At 37.1% G+C, this 21,069-nt stretch overlaps 1 protein-coding gene across 26 annotated transcripts in view; it reads left to right on the top strand.

Annotated features, from left to right (window-relative positions):
- The window catches only part of RBFOX1 (RNA binding fox-1 homolog 1), a 1,256,643-nt gene that overhangs the window by 966,473 nt on the left and 269,101 nt on the right, over positions 1-21,069 (top strand). For 5 of the 26 annotated variants that reach the window (XM_064520451.1, XM_026096468.2, XM_026096467.2 and 2 more), the window contains exons 2-3: positions 17,841-17,992; positions 20,838-21,058. The exons of 18 other annotated variants lie outside the window; for them this stretch is intronic. In XM_064520451.1, the coding sequence (XP_064376521.1) occupies positions 20,972-21,058 (87 nt within the window). In that variant the 5' untranslated portion in view covers positions 17,841-17,992; positions 20,838-20,971. The remainder of the gene's footprint in view (positions 1-17,840; positions 17,993-20,837; positions 21,059-21,069) is intronic. 3 more of the 26 variants (XM_064520445.1, XM_064520444.1, XM_026096457.2) reach the window with 3 other exon arrangements.

The following is a 21,069-nucleotide window of genomic DNA, read 5'->3' as shown; positions in this document are numbered from 1 at the left end:
ATCTATTTTCAGTTTTTGTGTGTATCTGCTAAACCCATTAGTATTTTGTCGTGTTTAAGTTTAGTAATTTGGGTATATGAGCTACCTTTACTGAAAGACTATAGAAGGCATTATATTCTTCTCGAGATGGGCACACTGCTCTTCCTGTCAGTAAATGTGTACGTAGCCATGAGGATGGCTGTTTTCTGTGGAGCTATATTAATCATTTGGGAAAATCTGTGTTTGGTTTCAAATTGGCCAGTATTTATTTGCTAAACTGACACTGCTTTGTCAGTTTGTTTGATATGAATTAATAAATTCTTTTCCACAGTGTGCGCACCAAAGTGCTCTACTGTCCAGTGTTAGAAACTATGTATTTGCGGTGTTATCTTTCAGATTACACACATATATGAAGTTTTAAGAGCTACGTGAGGAACCGAAATTTTGTTTTTAAACAGTTTGTCTGTGCATGCAGGATAGTATACTTAAAAACATTTAAAGCTTAGTTGTTGCAACATTAAAGGTTTGTGCAGAGGCCTAGTTCACATTATGGATTAACTGTCAACAGAATATTCATTTAAAAAAAACAACAAAAACTGAAGGAGGTTTCTGAATTAGTTAAATTATTTGGAATTGTCTGTAACAATCCAGAAGTGTCTTAGTAAGAGAATGTCCAACTTTTGAAAACTGTTCCTGGATTTCTAACAACATTAAGACCAAAATGTCTGTGTCAGTGGCAGCAATGAGCAAAAAGCTTTGATTTGAAAGTTTTTATTGTCTGTTATATAGAAAAGAGCCATTATGAAATGTGTAGATAAATGTGCAGACTACATAGAGTTAGAATTTTACTTAGTGCCAGTATTTAAAGAAACAAGGTAAAGGAACTCAGACTGATAGTGCAGTTGTGTAGGGTTTTTTTTCATTTTGTAATATTTTAGTGTTCGAAACAGCTAAATACATCTCTCTTTCTCTACTCCCCCCCCCCCCCCCCCCCTGTAGTAAGACATATCAATAGAGGAAGTAATTTCTGGCCTCAGGTTTGCATCAAATGCTGGTGCAAAGTAATTTTTATGACAGAAATTTGACCCTCTGTAAATTGGGATTTAGATTTTCTTAATGGAGGCTTAGTTCTGTTAACTGATGTGTCCCTATGGTATGCTATATTTTTGAGAGGACATAGAATTATTTAGTTGATACAGATGTAGGATTACTTAGTTGGTATTTTCTGAGTGAAGTAACTAAGTCAACAGTTAAAACATCACATAACATTCCATGTCACTGTGCTGCTGTCAGTATTTTAAAATTGGTAAAAAAATTTTTCTGTTTAATGATGATACATGTGGTTTGTTTTAAATAGTGAAGTGGTTTGTACAAAGGGTAATTCCTCTTAAATGGAGCAATTGCTCATAGTGGACATCCACAGATCGAAAACAATTGGACTGAAACTTCAATATCAACCTTTTCTGTCTTTAACAAGAAAGTAGTTCGCGGCAGAGCTCATCTCAAAGATTAAAAAATAAAATCCATCTTGAAAACAAAACAAAAACCAACAAACCTTCTATCTTTACCCCAGCTATTCCATTAGTGCTTACATGGTAAATTAATGTAATTTTATTTAGGCCTTAAGCATTATGACTATGGAGAAAAGCTGAATTCCCCACTCGGTTACTTATGTCATGCTTCTGGATCTGATGATTTATAGGAGTCTGAAGGACTTTTTATCACATTCTTTCTTCATGGCTTAATTCAAAGTTGATTTGTTTGATAGCATTTGCAATTGATATAGTCAATAGTATCGATAATGGAAAAAGGATTAGAACAGATTATCTTTGTGTTTAAATTGTATAAAGAATTAAAATGGATGAATAATTTCTGGATGCAGTTTACCATTTTGATAAAGAGTGAGCATATTAATTGCTGAACGACACTTGCAGTTACAGTATGCATCTTTTACATTTTATATCTTAGTGGGTCTTCAAAGGGTCAGGCATTAGTTGATTACAAGAAGTGATGCTTCTTCTGACATCACTATTTAAAACCGCGTCTTTTGTTATGAAAACATTGACTTTCTTTACCTTGTCTGTTTATATCGCTCACTCTGTGGCTGGCTTCTAAAATGATTTAATATGGCTTTACAAATTGGAGTCTTTGTACTATTTTGTTCCTCGGTCTGCTATGTTATGGCAATTTTCATGTGAGAACATACAACCTCTGCTTATGACTGCATGAGTGAAAAGAAGTCCACATTACTAATGCTCACTCACCATCTGTTTTTCTTACAGCTGGGCCTTGAATAATTGTCCAGTAGCTGATGGACTGAGAGTAGGCAGTCTTTTCAGGGCTTTCTGATTCATTTAAGCAGCTTCACTGCCCCAAGAGAAACATAGTGCTTGTTTATTCATATGTATAGGGTAACCCCCCCCAACACTTTGTTAGATAAATCATAGTATTCTGTTAGAAAAAAGGAGTTAGCATGCTACAAACAGTATTATGTCGACTCATCTGCACCTAAGGGGGCAGTGTGGCACTCTTACGAAATTTAGTGTGTGAGTGAAACAGACCTCAAAAGGTGTGAGTGCAGTTGTTGCATCTGGAGGTGCTGTTAATGCACAAGTAATGAGTGATGTCTTGATGCACTGTTTATCTTAATTAGGGAAAATAAGATCATTTGGTTTTCACCCATGAACTTCGAAGCTGGTACTTGAAACTCCACCTCTCAATTCAAGAGAAATTTAAATGTTTACATATCTTTGTTTCACAGGAGCGGTTTCATTGTTTTCCAGAGACTAACGAGAAGTGGCTTAGAGATCAAGTGCTGTGTTCTCATTCGGAATCAAAGCTACTTTGGGCATTTGACTACTGCATTGTCAAACAAGGTCACTTTTCTCTCAATAGCAAGTGGAGGTGCTTTAGCTAAGTACCCCCCTCTTTAAATGCTAAAAGACCAAAAAAAGAAAACAGTCCAAATCAGTTAAGGAGGTTACTGGCTGCTTTGGAAGAAAAGAGCAAGAGCAGTCGGAAAGGAGCTTCCGGGTGGCAGAGGCAGGTGAATATCTTGGACTTAGACTCATTATTTTTATTACTGGGCTCTTTGAATATTTTCAACCAGTTTTGGTGAAAAGTGGTGGCGGGATTTTCTGTTGTGTCAGCTATTCGTAAGTTGTTACTATTCGTTGGTATTTGCCAGAAGCATATATTGATGCTTATTTGCTGAAAAAGTATGTGCTCTAGTACTTTTTACCAAGGAAAGTGTGCATTGGTTATCTAAGCGGGAGTTTTTCTCGGCATGACTAATAGATACTTTGTTCAGTTTATTTACATTTTTTGACCAGTAGCTGTGAAATACTGGACTATAAAGTTTTTTGTTTTTCAGTGAGTGCATTTCGGAATCTGGTAAATAAAGGCTATCATCACGTAAATAAGAATTTCTGTTTAAAATATTTTTGAAGCCTTCAATAGGTGATGTAAATGAAAGGAAGTGATAAAAATGTGACATTAGAATTTGTCAGCGTGCTTCACAGAGTTACAGTGTTAGTGGAAAGAAGTCGTCAACACCCTCCAAGAATCCTTCAAGCTTTTCTGCCTTTTAAAGGTGTACATGCGATTGATTTATTAGTTTTAAAGTGTGGTGTGTAATACACGAGCTCTCCTGAGAAACTCTTGTCATTTCTTTGCTAGCATTGCTCATTTACTTCTGAGTTGCCTAGTGCAGAGCCATTGACTTCTTTTACATTTTGCTTCCCCTCCCACTCTGTCAGTGCAGCAGCCCAGTGAATTCAATTAGGGAAAATAGCATATCTAATGTCTATAGTATCCTGACTAGTTGTAGTTGGGCCTTTGGTCTTTTGCACTATAGCAGGCTCCAGCTGTGGAGAGATCTCACTGTGTTTTGATCCTGCTCTTTCTGGTTGTGTTGAACACATGCAGAATCAAAATTAGATGCTGTAGTAAGAACTAATGTATTCGGTGAATTATTTGTTGTTCACAGTGAGGCAGTGTTTTTTTCTCTGGATGTGGAAAGAAAGTGCATGCTACTTCAGAACTGGCATACGTAAGATGTTCGGCGCCTCCAGAATAAGAGTGCATAACAACTTTCAAATTGGACCATTCTTTTAATTTAACTTTTGACCATTTACCATCAAAATCAATGAAAAATTATTACTCTTCCTGTCTTTAGCATCTTGAATATGCCTTGTTTTATTACTGTGCATAAATTCAACAGTGTCTTTTCGTACATATTTGTGTGAGTAGTGATATGCTTATTTAGAGCTATGATATGCCTTTCCTCAACTTCGTATTGAAATACACTACTAATACTACTATTGTGTAGTTTTGAAGACTGTTTCATGATTTTGCTTCTTGTAGGCTGTTCTTTTGTAGCTATTTGTGTTTTCTTTTCTGTACTGTGACAGTTTAACCTTTTATAATCAATACCTGTAATTAACTGCTTATTTTATGGGCCTGAAAGTTTCTTTGCTTTGAAACAAGGAGTTTTAAAAACAAGTTTTAAAATGTAAGTGTAGGTTTTCATGTTATTAAAAATAAGACAATGAAAATTTAAAATACTTGTTTGAAACAGGTTCAGTAAACATTATGGGGGGGGGGGAACAAAGAATATGATCTATTTGAAAGAGAGTTAGTGTGAGAATTTGGGGCCGAGAAGTCAGGAAACTCATATATTTGATGGATGTCCTCTCGTTTCGTAAGCTTTTTTCCTTGTCATGTATTAGTCCTATCTCTGGGATGTTACATGGCTGCATAGCTCAATTAATGCTCTATGGCAGGAGGAGGAAAAAAAATGTCTCTCTCTTGTCAGAAGCGAAGTTATTTACTTTCAAAAGCTGACAGAATAGCACTGCAGGGGCTTCATTTATTTCCGTTCAGAATGTCATTATTGTGTAATGCAGAGGGACTTCTGCATGCATTGCAGGCTTACTCTTACAATCTTTTTTCTGCTGGATAGCTGCATAAGTGTAAAATGGCACACTGGAATGTTTCAGTATTCTGATTTTAGCTTGTTCACTTTTGCAAAACTACATTTGAAGAATCTTAAAAGATTTGGCATTTGGATGACAATAAATGCACTTGTCTACGGTGCTGATGCTTGATACCTATGGAATCATGCTCTGGCCTAGCTGAAAGATTGATTGGATCCTTAGTTACCTTCCCAATGTGTGTCATTTTTCCTGATGGGTGGCGTGTGGCTTTTTCAACATTACTCTCTCTCTGTCGTGGTCTTTTGTACCTTCTCTAAGAGTGACCCTGAAAGGATGTTTTAGTGGGATTGTTTTGTAAAGGCTATCTGCTATTTCATTTTAGTTAAAGTTTGAAAAAATGTTCAACTTCTTTTGTTGTTTTGCCTGTACATAAGAGGCAAGATAAGTAGTTTTGATATACCCAATCCAAGTTTAAGTTGCTGCAAAAATACAGTAGTGTTCAGAAACTGCATTTCCAAGAAGTAATTTCATTTTTCTTTTTTCCCTTTCCCATTCTTACCATCTCTTCCAGCTCCAGACACCATGCTTATCACGCATATGGGAAATTACTTGTTGCTCTGTGGAAAGGATCTTGGAACACCCAAAGAAAAAGGCTGATACAGCAAACTTTAGGAGTTCTTTGTGCGTGCACATTGCCCTTCTTTCTACCTCCCTAATAAATAAATAAATAATTCTCCAGTGGAAAAATGGAGCAGTAATTCAGAGAGCAGTTGCCTTTTCAGTGATCGCTGTGTTTTATTATTCTTACTGTTTTGTTTTTCTTATTAAGACTGACCACACTTTTGTTAGTGTTTGCAGTTTCTTTTCAGTTTAAAGTGGTAAATGAAATACTTCAAAATATGTTAATTAGTAGTTGATTTCATTTAAACACAACGCATCTTTAAATGAAGGGAAAAGAGTTCTGCTTCTGAATGAGCTTGCATTTTCTTTCTTTCTTTCTGTCTTTTTCTTTCTTTGCAGACATGAAAGAGTTCTGCTTCTGAATGAGCTTGCTTTTTCTTTCTTTCTTTCTGTCCTTTTCTTTCTTTGCAGACATGAAATCCAATAAATTTCTGTTGCAGTTGCTGGGCTTGGGGGAGAAAAAGGAAAGGAAAAGTACAAAGCTATTGGGAAGCGTCAAACACAGAGAATGATGAAGTACATTTCATAGCAGCCCATTCCAACCCCAAAATCCCTGTCGTGCAGGAAGACTTTCCAATTCGCACAGGATATTCAGCCATCGCACAGCATAATATTAATGATTTATACACACCACACCACTGCTTTTGTTCACTAGCAGAGCCAGGTTGTGTTAATAAAGGAATTTCAGGGAAAAAGGTCCCAGCATGCTGAGTTGTTTTGCTCAATGCGGTGGATGCTGCCTTCATAAATCAAAAGAATTTAGTGCTTTACAACCTTTCAGAGCTGCTGAGGGTACTTTTTTTTTTTTAATCTGATTCACCTAGGAATATTTTCATTTCCTTTCTATAAAGAATGAATGAACTACTGGATGAGATCTATCTCAGCTGTTTTAGGGTTGATTGGTTTGCTTCACAGTGGTGTTATGCTTCCATTTGTTTTCCGTTTGGTATTTATGCTTTATGGTGGTGTCTATGGAAATAGGCTAGCATGGTTTTATTAACATAAAGAGATGCAGATCACATTATATTCTGTCTTCTTTCTTGGACATAACTGAGTAAAATGTAAAGGCAAAATGTGTTTGCAGTAAACAAAGCAATTTTGTATTCCTTATCTAAAATGAAATGTAATAACCCTCCTTAAAGCATTTTTTTACTATTTTAAAATTAGGATGATTTTTATTAGCAAAAATATGCCTTTATTTTGTTTTTGCAGTAAGTGTGTTTATTTTCAAACTTATTCTTTTATCTAGAAACTTTTCTATGTTCTAGTAGCAGCCACAGAAATGGCTACTTAATTTTGCATTTATTCACATAACCATTCTTTTCAAATATTGGATCAATTTTGAAATTCATGATAGAATTGGAAATAAAGAGAGTATGGTTAAGAAAACCCTGAAATTCCGGTGTGAAGTAGAGAATTAAAGAATGTTATGGGACACTAGCATAGAAAATAAACACTTGGTTTGATACTTCGGCAATCTGAGTCTTTATTTTGCATTATTGTTTCACAAAAGTGTGTATAAAAATGTGAGATTCATTATAAGGAATTTGTTTTGCAATTAAAGGGAATACGGCCTTACAGGGAGATCTTAATGGTTTTGAATTTCAGAGCAAGTGCAGTGTTTTTAGTCTATTTGGATCATTCAGTTTCATTGATTTATGTAGCTTTTGCTTACAGAAAATGTGACTGCCCTGTCTGGGCTTTGTTGCAGTAGAAAATATGGTTGCCTCCTAGTTTTATGAAAGTCAACAATGCGGTAAGCACTATTACAGAAGTTAAAGCTAATACTGAGAGGAATTTTTTGTTTATAGTTCGTTGTGTAGTCTGAAAACAGATATAGACCTTCTTTTCTGTTTTCATGAATGGTGTAAATATCACAGATTAATAGAAGACAGGTGCCCAGTAAAAGAGGCTTGTGTTTATAACGTACCATTTTTGTATTTGTTTGTCCTCTGTTATTTGGGTGCGTGAGTGTTTCATTGTGCTTAATTATGTCTGTGAGGCACAAGACAACAGTCAACATCTGCTCTATTGTTTCCCTGGTTTACAGATAGCTTTGATGGGTTATTAAACAATCTATTTTTCAAACGGAAAACAGAGAAACAAGCTGCATCCATATTATGTAATTTTGTAAAGGTACATTATGCAATTAGTTGTGTAGTATTTGCACATAATCTTTTATTTTGGTCGAATAAATGCTATTCCATTTAAAAAAAAAAAAAAAAAAAAAAAAAGCAGTCTCAGGCAGTTTTTAGCTAATAGTGAATTTCCAGTTTATCTTATATGGGTTGATGGAACTGTTAGTGGATTAACTTCACCATACGTTTTATATTGAAATAGTGCTACTGAGTTGTGAATGCTGATACAAATAATTGGAAATGTTTATTGGCTTTCATTTTATTTGTTACTGAAGCAGCTACTGATGGACTCTTACAGATTTCAGAAAAAGTATAAATTTGCTTGAGTTAGTTTTGAGCTAAAGTCTACATTATTGCCAAAAGATTAGCTTGGGAAGGCATGCTCAGATTGGCTTCACTCCCAGAGATCTTACTCGGGGTAAAACAGCCTTTAGCACTCTCCTACCAAAAGAAGTTGTACTTTGCTGGCAGAAAGGCAGCACGGTAGAATTTGCATGGTAGTATTTGCCTCCTTGCGGATGGATTTCCTCTTGGAAAAGTTGTGCTTTATTATCTGGTCTGATTTGTTTCTTCTGTTTTAGTGTACTTGTCAACTGCTTAAGGTTTTTTTATGTAGTGCTGATCTCTTAGGCTGAATCATTGAAAAATTCCAGCCACACAGCGTGTTTTGCTTTCGTAATAAATTTCAGAAAAAAGTTTCCAGACAGTAATGATGAACGTATACCAAAGTTAGGCTTTCTGTAGCGTTAATCATTGCAGAAACTCACCTGTTAAAAATGTTTAGGGAAGACCATTAGGTTGTAGTATTTTCGTAGCTATCTAGCCACCACTGTATACAGTTACAGAGCAAGAGCTGTCTATAGCTATATAGTCTTATACATATGTACATTTGAAGCCTTTAAAATACTGTTTATGTAACTTGCTTATTTTACGTACATGGGTATTCCACTGAAACTAGGTCGTTCAGTATCACTTCAACCTGGGCTAAGCTTCCCCTTTTATATACATAAAGATCTGAGTTCAAAGAAAAAACATGTATGATAGTTATTCCGAAAATATGCATCATTAACTCATGCAAGACTGATGTTCCAGGCGCCTGTTTAAATGTCGTTTTGCAAAATGGTGTTCAGTGTTTAACACAGAGTGAAAATATCTCCCTTTTTGTGTAAGGGCTTATTAGAAACCCTTTGAAAGCTCCCTCTTGCCTATCCATGTGCATCAATTGCAAGACTTTTGAACGTGAGACAGGATTTCAAATCTGTCCCTTTAAGGGTCCGTACGTGCTCCTCGGTAGAGCTGGAGTATTGCACACCTAGTTTGACACTCATGTTTTCCACGAACTTGTGACAAATGGAAGCTCAAACAGAATCAAGTGAGAAACTTCTAAGCACGTTTCCTTTTTAAAAGGAAGGAATGGTAGGGAAATGCTCTTTGTATTGAACTTGGTATGTATTTGAAGCATTTCCAGAAACCATAGGAAAAAAAAAAAAAAAACCTAGGGTGTTTTCATAATGTTTATTGCTAAGTGGTTCAGAAGGGCATGTCTCTCAGTAGCTGCTCTCTATAAATAAACGTGTGTTTGTATACAGCCAAATAGACCACACAGGTGTCTTCAAATGCGTGCGTAGGGATGGAGCACTCATGGGGCTTTTTTCTGGTGTGCAATACAGAGACAGATTTCGATGGGAGAGAAAATCAGTACTGGATCTTCTGCTGGCGTAAATCAGCACAGTCTGACTCCCACCAAGGATGTGACCCTTGGCTTTGCTGTAAAGTTAATGTATCATAAAGGTTATATATGTTTTCTCTCATCATCATGTTAATGTATATTTTGCTTTAGAAAAGCTTTAAGTGCTTGCTTGCTCTGTAAAATGGTATGCTTTGCTATATGCATATGTAAATTATTACTGTGTGCCCACTTCCATTAGGAATTGTGCTGTGAAAGTGCTCCCTGGGAACTGTAAGGGAAGGTGTTATTTTCATAGAGCTGTGAGGGAAGCTGAGTTATAAGGGCCAGCATCTGCTTTTTGGTAGTGGCTGACACTGTCTCCATAACTTCACCAGTAATTCAGCCCATGGGGCACAACACTATGCAGTATTTTGTTTGTATTATTTTTATGAATTTTAAATAGTACCACAAATATCCAAACAGAATAGAATAGTGGATTACTGCAGAGTTTGTTCACTTCTATTGTCTATACTGTAATACTAGATCACACAAAACCTTTAAGGAAGCAGGCTGTGAAGGAGACCTACCATTAAGCAAAAATCCCAGGGAATTGTAAAAATCTTTGGAAATGCTTTCTATAAAAATTCACTGGTGCCAGTTGACTCATTAATTGTCCTGCAATGTGACAGTTTTGCGGAAGCAGCTGCGCAGCCCTTTTCTTTCATTACAATACTAGAGAGAGATTTCAGTAATAACATTTGGAATCGCAATGTGCAGAAGTTTTGTCTGGAGGAACAGTGCAATAGGGACTTCTAGTGTAGTTGACCTTTGAGCCACACAAGTGAAAAATCTGTATGGGACCACTGAATATTGTAATTCTTACCTTCAGGTGTTACCAGTATCCAGGAACACTCATTTTGTTTTTTGTTGTTTTTTCTAAGCAATATTATGCATTGCATTCCTTCTACTTAAGGACAGATTAGTATTTAAAAGTCTTGAGAAGAGATAAGATGGTCACAATCAAGGAGTTCAAAGATTAAATATTTTGGTGTGTCTGTTTCTGCTTTGTTGCACTGAGGATGAGTTGGTCTCGGAAGAAGTCTACTCACTCTTTGCCTTCTTTATTGTGGCAATAAAATCTTACTCATATTCAGATGCCTGAAAGACTTAATGTCAGCTGAAATCAGCTAATTAGCTGATTTCAATACAAATAGAGATAATCCTCCTCAGTTGTTCTCTCATTCTGCACAAATTTACACCAGTCCCTTGCTGGTTCAGTCCAAAGGCGCACACTGACAAAAGCTGATGGAAACCTAAATGAAGGAGAGATTAAATAGCCCATTATGTCTTTATTCCCTCCTAATATAAAAAAGAATGAACCAAAAGGCAAAAAGTTTTAAGTGGATGACAGGAAGGGCTGTTTTTTGGCATTGATATAACAGTGTTAGGGTTTTCTGTTCTTGGGTGCTTATTCAATTATATCCTTTTCTGTTTTTCTGATCAGTAGCAAGATCCACAAAGGTTTAGATTGTCCTGAGGAAGTTGTTCTGAGAGGTAACATTAGCAGTTGAGAATTCGCTCAATTTCGGTATCCACTGTGGCTGCTGTAGAAAATGACCTTTTTGGCAGAATAGTTATTTAGGGCTAGAATGTGTAGCGAATAAATAGGGTCCTAACAGATTTTGGGAGGGGGGAAGAAAAGATCTGATGTGATCCTTTAAGGTGAGATCTATTTATTGTATTGCCAGAAAGTTTTGCTGTGGTTTGATCCAGGGAACTTTCTTTTTAACACAAGATAGTTTGCCTCTGTACTAGTTGCTTGCGTGAAGTTGCCCATGGAGAGCGTCCAGGCGACTCCGCTGACATTGACCTCCTCTTCGCCGCAGTGTGAAGCATTCACAGACCCTCCGAGTATGGGCAGAAGAGATCTGGCACAGGAAAAATCAGGTGCCATGTAATGTGTTGGCTGGATAGGTCATGCACAACAGCTGCCTATGAGACATTAGACTGAATTTAGGGGTGGTGGTTGAACTGCTGAACATGAGATTAAGTGTCCCTCCAAACTGTCGCACTAGGTGGTACCTAGAGAGCTGAGCTGATTTCAGATGTAGAGTGGCAAAGAAGTTGAGAAAGCTGTCTCTACTTTCCGGTGTTTGGAGTTGGAGGCAAATGCTGTGTCAACTGTGCCTTCTAATGCTTTCAGCCAAATCCTGCCTGCCTTTAAAACTATTGGTGATGTCTTGAGTAAAGCGGAATTATAGCTTGCATTTTATCTGATGCCTTCAAGCCTGGGTATTTTATCTCCAGAGAATAGGAAACTTGTCAGATCTGAACTGAAATTTCCTCTGATCCCTTTAAAGACCTGTAGGATCTTTTATATCTTGGGCCTCAACTCCAAGGTGCCCTACTCACTCAGGAGATCTACCCTATGCTGGTTTCTGCAACCAGACCATTACACTTGGCCTAGTAGGAAGTTTGAATGATGTGTTTATGCAGGCGGGAGACATGATTTAAACCATCTCATGATTCACCATCCACTCCTATTAATATGAACTGTACTGAATAGCTGTTACTCATCAGAAAGCCTGTGTATTCAGGAGTGAAGTCGTACTGAAAGATCCTCACAGTGATACTCCACTGTTCCCAAGGGAAGCAAATAAAAAGTGTACTTTGATGAATAATGAATCCGCTAATTGGGGGCAAGAAGAAGTCATAGCTTCATCCAGTTACAGTGGTCAGAGTAGCCTGACTTTAGCAATAAAGGAAACTTCATTTGAACAGATGGGAAATAAAAATACATGGCTATCTGCCATCTCCACACAACCAAAGCCTGATAGATGACAGTGACGGGCAGGTGGCTTGTCTACGCTGTTCTAGAATGCGCTGTTGTGTTCCTGAGATCCTGCCTTACGCATGGTGGTGTCCACAAGAAGACAGCTATGAACTGTGCGAGGCCAGTTGTCTGCTGAGTATTGTCAAAAATCCTGTGCAAAATGGATGGCAATCTATCATGGCATTACTTGGGAGGCATGGATACTGATGAAAAGCCTGTTCCTGATTTACAAGGAAAAATAGATTTTGTGTTGCTGGTGCTTGTTTGCAGTTGAATAAATCCCAAGGGGCAGCCTGCTCCTGCCTGTTGGTGTAAAGGTGTATTTCTTGGGCATCTTATATTGAGCACCTAGAATAATGAATGAATGAGATGAAGGAAGATACGCAGAGTAATACTTGTTCTGTGAGATGCATATATATTCATTCTTAAACTGTCAGGCTATACATACATGGTGCTGCCTGTCATTTATGCCACTGGAAGATGTGTGTTATTTTCAGTAGTTTGACTGTGCAACTGTATCATGGGAAAAAAGCATGAGATTTTGAAAGTTTCTGCTATATAGAATTTTGAAAAATGCCCAACTTCAAATAGATTGAAGACTTCCCTCAACTTCCTTTTGAGAAATGGGCAGATAAAGTCAAAAGCAGAAGTCTTTGTAGTGAAAGATAATTGAAGTAGCCTGGACATGGGAAAGAGATTGCCCTCCAGGAAGGCAACAGTGAAAAATACAATTTATTTGGTATATTATCCAAGAAACTGAAATTACATAATATTAGCTAGTATGGAACTCTATAAGAGAAGGAAAGCAACGTAGTGCTCATTAAAGACACAAAAAACTTAGTCAAGTACTTCACAGCCCATCTTCCATGTTGGGAACAGATAGTAATGTATGCATGTCAGAAACAACTTTTTGTAGTTAGAGCAGTTTTTTCCTCCAGTGCTGCAGCTAACTTCTCTGAGTGATTCAGGAGAGCAGGAGAGAGAGGAACGCCTTTAACCAATAGAACTGTACAAGCCCACAGAGTTACTGATTGAAGGAGCTGCTCTACCACTGGCTTGCATCACCGTGTGTGCTGAACCACTTTTTGTAGCTTTAGAAGTTGATTAACATTCTGTGTAATTTCTTGCATAGCCCAATGTTGTCCTTCTTCCAAGTTCCATGCCTAGCACACTAAATAACTGAAGTTCCCAAACTCATCCCGATTTAATTTTGACAGTAATGCTGACACAAAAATGCAAACTCGATTGTGATTCTGAGTCTTTCTAGTTCATATGAAAATACAGAAAGGTCAAACTGCATCTGTAGCTGTTTGTTTCTTTTTCAGGGGGTAGTGATAATAAGGACTGTGGCAGGCCATCTAAGGGAAGTCCAGCTTTAGAAGCATTCCTTGACTCCCACTTTTCCCTGTTCCTCCCTTTCTCATCCGTGTATCAGCTGTGGAAGTGAATGCGTTTTGTGTTTCACTGAATGGTAAAACATTCTGTTAATAGGCTATCAAGACACAGATATGTCTGTCTGGTAACAATCTAGTCTAAGCAAGAACTGAAGGTTTTCTGAGGTTATAGAAAAGAGCAGGCAATTTATGGCAAAAATCCATACCTTCGCATGTTCCTTGAAAGGCGAAACTAAGTCGCTGTGCATCTTTTGGGTGCATTTGCTCTTTCATATGCTTGTAGATGATGATCATCTTGTACTAGACACAGTTGCCTTCAAAGGGAACCTACAGTCTAAAATGTAATAGGCGGATACAAATGGATGGCTTGTTTGCACAGGAACAGGAGTATCGGTCAGTTTGCTGCTTAATGGTCAGTTCATCCACAGGCATCAACATTTTTGTCTGGCATTCTAGTAATAGGATTTTATTAATGAACTAAAGGAGAACACTCATAGACGTTTACAGGAAGTTCTTTCTTGGTATCAGGAAATTGATGGCATTTTGAGTGCAGTCAGTAGATGAAGGAGATGATATAAAGTAGAAATTGATCTTTCAGTACTTCACAATGGTAGGTAGGGTAGAACTAGACTGAAGTGAGCCCTTAAGCGTGATGAAAATTACCTTGCATTTCCTGAGATCGTAAAGGGACATGTGCTGGGCAATGCAAGGAAAGGAGGAGTTGTCTTTGGAGCATTCCAGATGGATGCGAGCATGTGGATGAGAAAGTGCCACAAAGGAAATACACCGTTCTTTAGTCAGCGAGATCCTAGAGCTGCAGGTGGATCACGACACAGCACTGAGAGCAGAAAAGAAAGTTTGAAGTCTGTCAGTTCATCAACCTGAAAAAAAGGAAAAATAAAAAAGAACATTGGCCATGTACTCAAAAGCCAACACTTGCTGAGATGTTGCACTTTGAATAATGCAAGACCAATGGCCCTATAATGTAAAAGCCTTAGGTTTTTTAGGGCTACAAGTGTTTTCCCAAATATACTTCCTAGCTTTTCCCTTGAGGTTTTTCTCTCTGAAACTCTCATGATCAGCCAGACTGGAATTCTTTATCTTTGAAATCCTGAAGTTTGCCCCCATTAAAAAATAAGAGGATTTTTTTTCCTTCTTTTTTCAAGTGTGATATTGAATCCATATTCCAAAAAAATTGAACAGAAAATATAGCTTCAGTGCAACTGGAGAATCGTTGGCCATCTGATCGAAAGAATCGGCTGCGATAATTTTGAACTGTAGCTAGTTTCTAATTTGCTCTGAAGAGCTACTGTGATTTTCAAATAGAAACACTAAGTTTAGAAGAAAAATGTGTTAATACCAAATGTGCTATATCCCACAAATGTTCCACACACTTGAAAAAAAGACAGGCTGCCTCAGTTTTAAACCATTTCTGTATCCTTGTCCTATATACTAGTGTAAACTGAGATGCTTAATAAACTCTGCAAACTCCGACTGCATCGGAGACTTCAAAGACAGTGGAGATCTTTGGTTTGTAAAAGTGATATTGTCTACTTAGAAGTCACTAAAAAATATGGACATTGTGCTTTGGTTCTGCTGTTAAGTATAATAGAAGGAATGGAGTAGGGAATTGACAGTTGGCTTGAATAGCTCCTAGTTGTAGTCGAAGCTTTGCTTAGAAGAGTAGTGTAGAGTCAGCAGCTGGGGACAGAGATCAAGTTTGCAAAGTGCATCTAGTGTCCTTGAGCAGCCTTTGGTCTCAAATGGTTTTGCTTTCCCCACCCCCTGGCCTGAACATGGCATAATGGCATCCGGAAAGGTGGAAATATGTTTCTGGAAGACGAGCGTCGTGATAAAAGTGACAGTGGTCCTGGTCAAAGCAAGCAGAAGTGCAGGACAGTTTAATGTTTTATTTAATGCCTGGATCTGCTTACCTCGGGTAAGGGTGGTGAATGGCAGCTCACCTCTTTCAGATTATTCACGGTACTGATCTGATAACACTCTGGTAGGCACAATAATCTAAAGTTCCTGGGACTGGGAAGATACCACAAAATGTGGGTGGGATTGAAAGCTGCCCAAAGACATGCAGACCAGTTTGTGCTCTCAGTTCTGGGCTTTCCATTACCAGAAAACCACTAACAAATCTGAAAGAGAAACTGAAGGGCATTTGGAGAAGAGTGAGAAAGGTGGCCAGAAAGTAAGAGGCTTGAAGAAGAGCTTAAAGGAATGAAATATGGCATAGCATAAGCTATGAACAGGCTGCCAAAATGATACCTGAATTATTTATGACCTCTGAGATAATGCTGGAAGTAAGTAGAAATTACTTGAAGTTTGTTGGTTTTGTATTGCGTTTGGAAGAACCTTTGTTTGTGACATTTTGGACTAGATATAGACATTAGGAAAAATTAAAGTAATTCGTTAGGGGAAAGATGGTCTGGATAGATTCCTTTTGTCAGGATCTTTTTGGTAAGAGCATACATCATTGCTTCACTGATGACTGCATTGCAGGGATCTGCCCTTTCCAGCAGATGTGGATGCAGGAAAGTTGCTAGTCTTTTTTTGGTCTTGCACCGTAGCAAGAGTAGGCATCCACTTTTGCCTTAAGGGCTATTTGGCTTCTGTGTCACTGTCTAATGCTATGTTTAGCTATTATACATAGGTGGGATCAAAAGCTTTGTCCTTTTTGCATCATTTTCAGTTTCATGCAGCTCAGTTATCAGGTATACTTGTGGCTTTATTTCATTTGCATGTGTCTTTAGAATATGGTAGTCTCCATTTCCTCCCCATTTCAAAGGAATTTTTTGCATTTCAGCAACAAAACTACTATTGGAGCACTCATGGCAGTAGCCTCAATTCTGTGCTGAAACACAAGACTTTAGAAGTTGCAGAATTAGAGTTGTGGGCCCTAAAGAGTGGGGCGAGGTGGCGGGCTGAGTTGTGGACCTTTTTCTTTTTCTCCTTGCCTATTTATTTGCTGACCTTTTGCTGTTACCTTAGCATGTTTGACAGTTACCTATGCTGCTCACCTTTAAAACCAGCTTCTGTCTAGGAGGCAAGTTCATACAGGATTGCTTTGTCAGATTTTGGAATTTAGATTCATCAGTTAGTTTGTAGAGTACGTGGTCTCTTACATTGATTAATTCAAATAATACATTATTTACCTGATGAGCAGACAACAGTGTTTAAATAACAAGTTTTAAAAAGGTATGTATTTTATGGGTGGCTTAGCTGTGATTCAGGTGGTGTCATCTAGGAATACTCAGCCAAATGTAACTAAATTCTTATCCTGCTATTAATTTTTAGAACTATGCATTGCATGTCAGAACTCTAACAATTCGTTTTTGTAAGTAATTGCTGCCTTGTAGCAAAATTCTGTAGAAATGAAACTAAAAGGATCATGTATATATTTTATATGTGTGTGTGTGTGTGTGTATACATATATATATATTTAAAACTAGCGATTATCTATTTTCTTGTACTTTTTTCCTTTCTTTTTCTAAATCAGTTTTCAGTTCCAGAAAATCCTTGGAAATTTTTAATGAAAAAAAGAAGTGTGGGTTTGGAAACAGATAGCTGAAAGAAACATGCCCTCAATTAGCATACTGAAAATGGTTTAGCATGTCTTTTTTTTTCTAACGGCATTATAATTTTCTAGAATGTCATGAAAGTGAAAGCTGTATAGTTGTTTAAAATAGATCATCTCCCCTTTTCCACCCACACATGTACTTAATTTTTTGCAGGGAGTTAGAATCTAAGAGTAGGCAGGAAAAAAGTATTGTCATCATTGGTGGCTTCAGACAGGTGATTGATCTGCATAGTGCCAACCATTTTGGCTTTGTCCTAGAAAAGCATCTAGGCTTGTTTGTAACCTTAATCATGCTAGAGGTCCTGCTAGAATAAAACAGAATCATTAACATATTTAATAGTCTTCTCTCTTGTTCCCTGAGTCCTCAGCACTCTTTATGCTCAGGTTTCCTGTATTCAGCGTATACTTTTGAAACAGGAGCGACCATTAATGCTAAAAGTGAACTGTAAAGCTGGAGACAAATTTCCATTTTGTGCGGTTGGGAGGGAGACTGTATTATGATAACAAATATGTTGGTATGAACTGGTGAAGCTGATATAGTTGCGTTGCCATTAAGTTCAGAATTTGGCACAGGGCGGAGATGCGAGTAAAGCTGTATGTACTTCTGTGGTTTTGATTCGCAGAGGTTTGTGCGAACTTAGGTAGCTGGTGCACACATGGGGACATCATCAAAGAGCCCAACCAGAAAGTCAGAGCTTGGATTTGGAATGCCATACAGCTATACATTTAGAAGCATGTTGTTATAGTGAGGCAAAGCATCTTTTCATTAAAACAGGTAACTACAGTTTATTTTCAAAATTTATTTTTATATATTGCAAACTGAATTGTAGTGAATATAAATGCTTTTAAGATATTTGATAATTTCATTATTCTTGAATGTTTATACTGCTTGCAAAGGACTGCAAGGGTGGTCCTGTAAATTGTTGAGTCCAGACTACCACTGCTATTGGTGTCATATCATTTGATTCTTTCTATAAACTATCATTTTTTGCCACTACAGTTTTGGAAGACTTTCCTAGTATCTCATTTATCTAACATCAAAATGCTTTCAAAAATGATTTCAGAAGTACTTTCAGCTTTAAAATTTATTCATAGCTACTTTTTCCTCATTTTTTTTAGTGTGCCAGGACTGTCCTTAGCTTAAAATCTCTCTTCCTCCTACTGTCTTCTCCCCTTTTTTATACTTAAGCAGCAATCGTGCCTGTTCCCTGATCTTGTTTCACTACAGTAAACAAGTCAAACCTTCTTAGCTTCCTATTACAAAATAGTTGCTGCATTCCTTTGATCAAAACAGAGAGGCTTTTTTCTACACTGTTATAGCTGAATTGGATTTTTTTAACATGGATGAAGCATATGCTATTGGAAATACCTCTCCTGAGAAATGTGGGTAATTCCCTTTGCATATCTGCCTCGTGCTAGCAGCTCAGAATCTAGACGTCCGCCTTCTCTTCCTCCTCAGAGTTTAGAACTGAAGTTTCTGTTGCTAGTCCATAAAATAATGGCCTACATTTTGTATTGCTGAATTTCATCCCATTTCTAGTAATGCAGTCCTTAAGGTTGAACAATTCTTCCTATATAATATTCTTCTCCTCCTCAGTCTTGACAGTACCTTCCAACTTCACATCATCAGGAAATTTCACCAGCATTTTGCCTTGTGCCAAAGTAATGATTAAAATGTTAAACAAAAACTATCCCAAAACAAATCACAAACAAGCTTCCCTTGAGCCTGTTCTTCCCTGTACGAAAAATGTCTTTCCTGCTAACCTACCGCTTCAGCTACTTTACAGTCCCTGTTCAAATCCTCTTGCTCTCTAGGTTTTATAACATCATATCAAATACAGATATGCTGAAACAAAAATCACTAGATATTTTACAGAACAATTTAACAATCCTTATTTATGTCAGTAGTAGAGCCTACTGGATCATTTGAGTAAAACTGACAATCCACTTTATAGTCCCCATTCCACAGTGAAAGAAAGCTTCTTTCTCTTTAAATGCAGCTCGCTCTGTTAGACCAAACAAATAGGTAATAATTAAAATGAAAGTATGCTTTTTAGAAATGAAGTACTCTTAAATGAGTTGTAATGGCAACACACTTTTTTATCTATACCTTCTGTTTATATATTTCTGTATGAAAGTTAATAACTGGTTTTTATGTTGGAATTTATGAAAACCTTTTGGCAAAACCTCCATGTGTCAGCCTACTGTGTGGTTGATAATTAAACTGTAGAGTTCTGTTCCATAATAAGAAAAGAACATGAAATATGATTAATAGCTAAGCATAGTCAGATAACCAGTGTGAACAGGATTATCCCCAACAGAAAAGTGAAGCCATTCTATAAACAGAAGATGGAACTAGGTAAACATCACTTCATCACATGACAGTCGCTGTCCTCATTGGCAGTCGCCCAAAAAAACATCATAGAGGGTCGCAATTCAGCATCTAAAGTTAGAAATGGTATAAGACTGTTAGTAACACGGGTCAACATGCAGCTGCTAAGGTAGATTTCTAAATCATGCAACACGACTGCCTTGATACGTGAGAATCAATTACAGAAAACCTTTTGCAATGGTCAAAAAGTGACATTAAATAATTGAGTATCACATCAAATCTTGTCTGCAATTAGTTATCTGGAAAAGTAATTACGCAACAAAATCAAGTAGCTGGAATTAGTGATGTGAAGCACCCTGGTTATTCAAAAACTTTAGGAGAGGATGGTATTTCTTAACTTGTAACATGAAGTTTTAAGCACTTAAGTAATTATTGAATTAAAATAAACTTGCTCAGTTTTAATTCTTGTCATTAATCGTATCTGTGATAGAAGGTATGTTGCACATGAAATAGAAGTGTTAATAACTAAGTTTCTTTTATCTAAAGTAAAAATGATTAACTGTGGAAGAGAGTATCTTGCAAATAGTACATTAAAAAGCAAAACTGTTTTGTTTGGGTAAAAACAGATTAAATTATGCTTTTTTTTTAAAAAACAAGAACCAAGAACATAAGTTTTAATTGGAGATCATAAGAAAAATACTCTAAAGGTCACTTTAGTTCTTTTCAAAAAAGCTGTGATAAATGTGACAACATAGACATTGTGAAAGGTTAGCAAAGATTCTACTAGCCGTTAAAATATAATTTACACCAATAGAAATAGTTAGCTAACATTAGTTAACTGAAATACTCAAACTAAGCAAAAACAACATAATGAATCAAAACCAAATGTAGGTACAAAGTGATAGGCTTAAGTTTAAATTTTCACTTGGATATTGTTTAACAGCTAGTAAATGCAGGGAAGTACTTATTTACACAATCATGCTAAAGCTGACTTTTTTTAACGGCTTCTAATAGTAACTGTTGTCATGTGTATCCTGCTACTGATAACAAAATTAATTCTTGTCTTGTGGGAAGACCAGGTTGGAGAGTTTGATCCGTATGTGTGTATTACTTGAAAATCTAAACTGATAAAGAGTAGTTGGTTAGTCATGTTATTTAAGCTCATCCCAAAATAGCACCTTCCTTTTTTGGTAGAGTTAGCTTTGCAGCTGTTGTCTCTATCTGTTGTCTCTGAAGAAAAATTTAACATTAAGAGTTGCTGACGTCAATTTTTTTCTTTTTTTTACAGCTGATGTGGGCTTTGCCCGTGACAGAAGTTATTTGGTTCTAGCTCTGAGTTTGGAAGAAGTTGGTATATAGATTTTCCCCTAACTTTCAATTGATGTGTTTAGCTTTAGTGGGAGTAATACTATCACTTAAACCATGTTGTCGTCTCAAGGAGTTTTGCTACATCCGTATGGAGTGCCAATGATTCTGCCAGCAGCACCATACTTCGCTGGACTTGTTCAGGTAATGCAAGG

This window comes from Dromaius novaehollandiae, chromosome 14 (genome assembly GCF_036370855.1).
Source record: "Dromaius novaehollandiae isolate bDroNov1 chromosome 14, bDroNov1.hap1, whole genome shotgun sequence".
Taxonomy (NCBI): domain Eukaryota; kingdom Metazoa; phylum Chordata; class Aves; order Casuariiformes; family Dromaiidae; genus Dromaius; species Dromaius novaehollandiae.
This window is presented reverse-complemented; position numbering and strand designations above follow the sequence as displayed.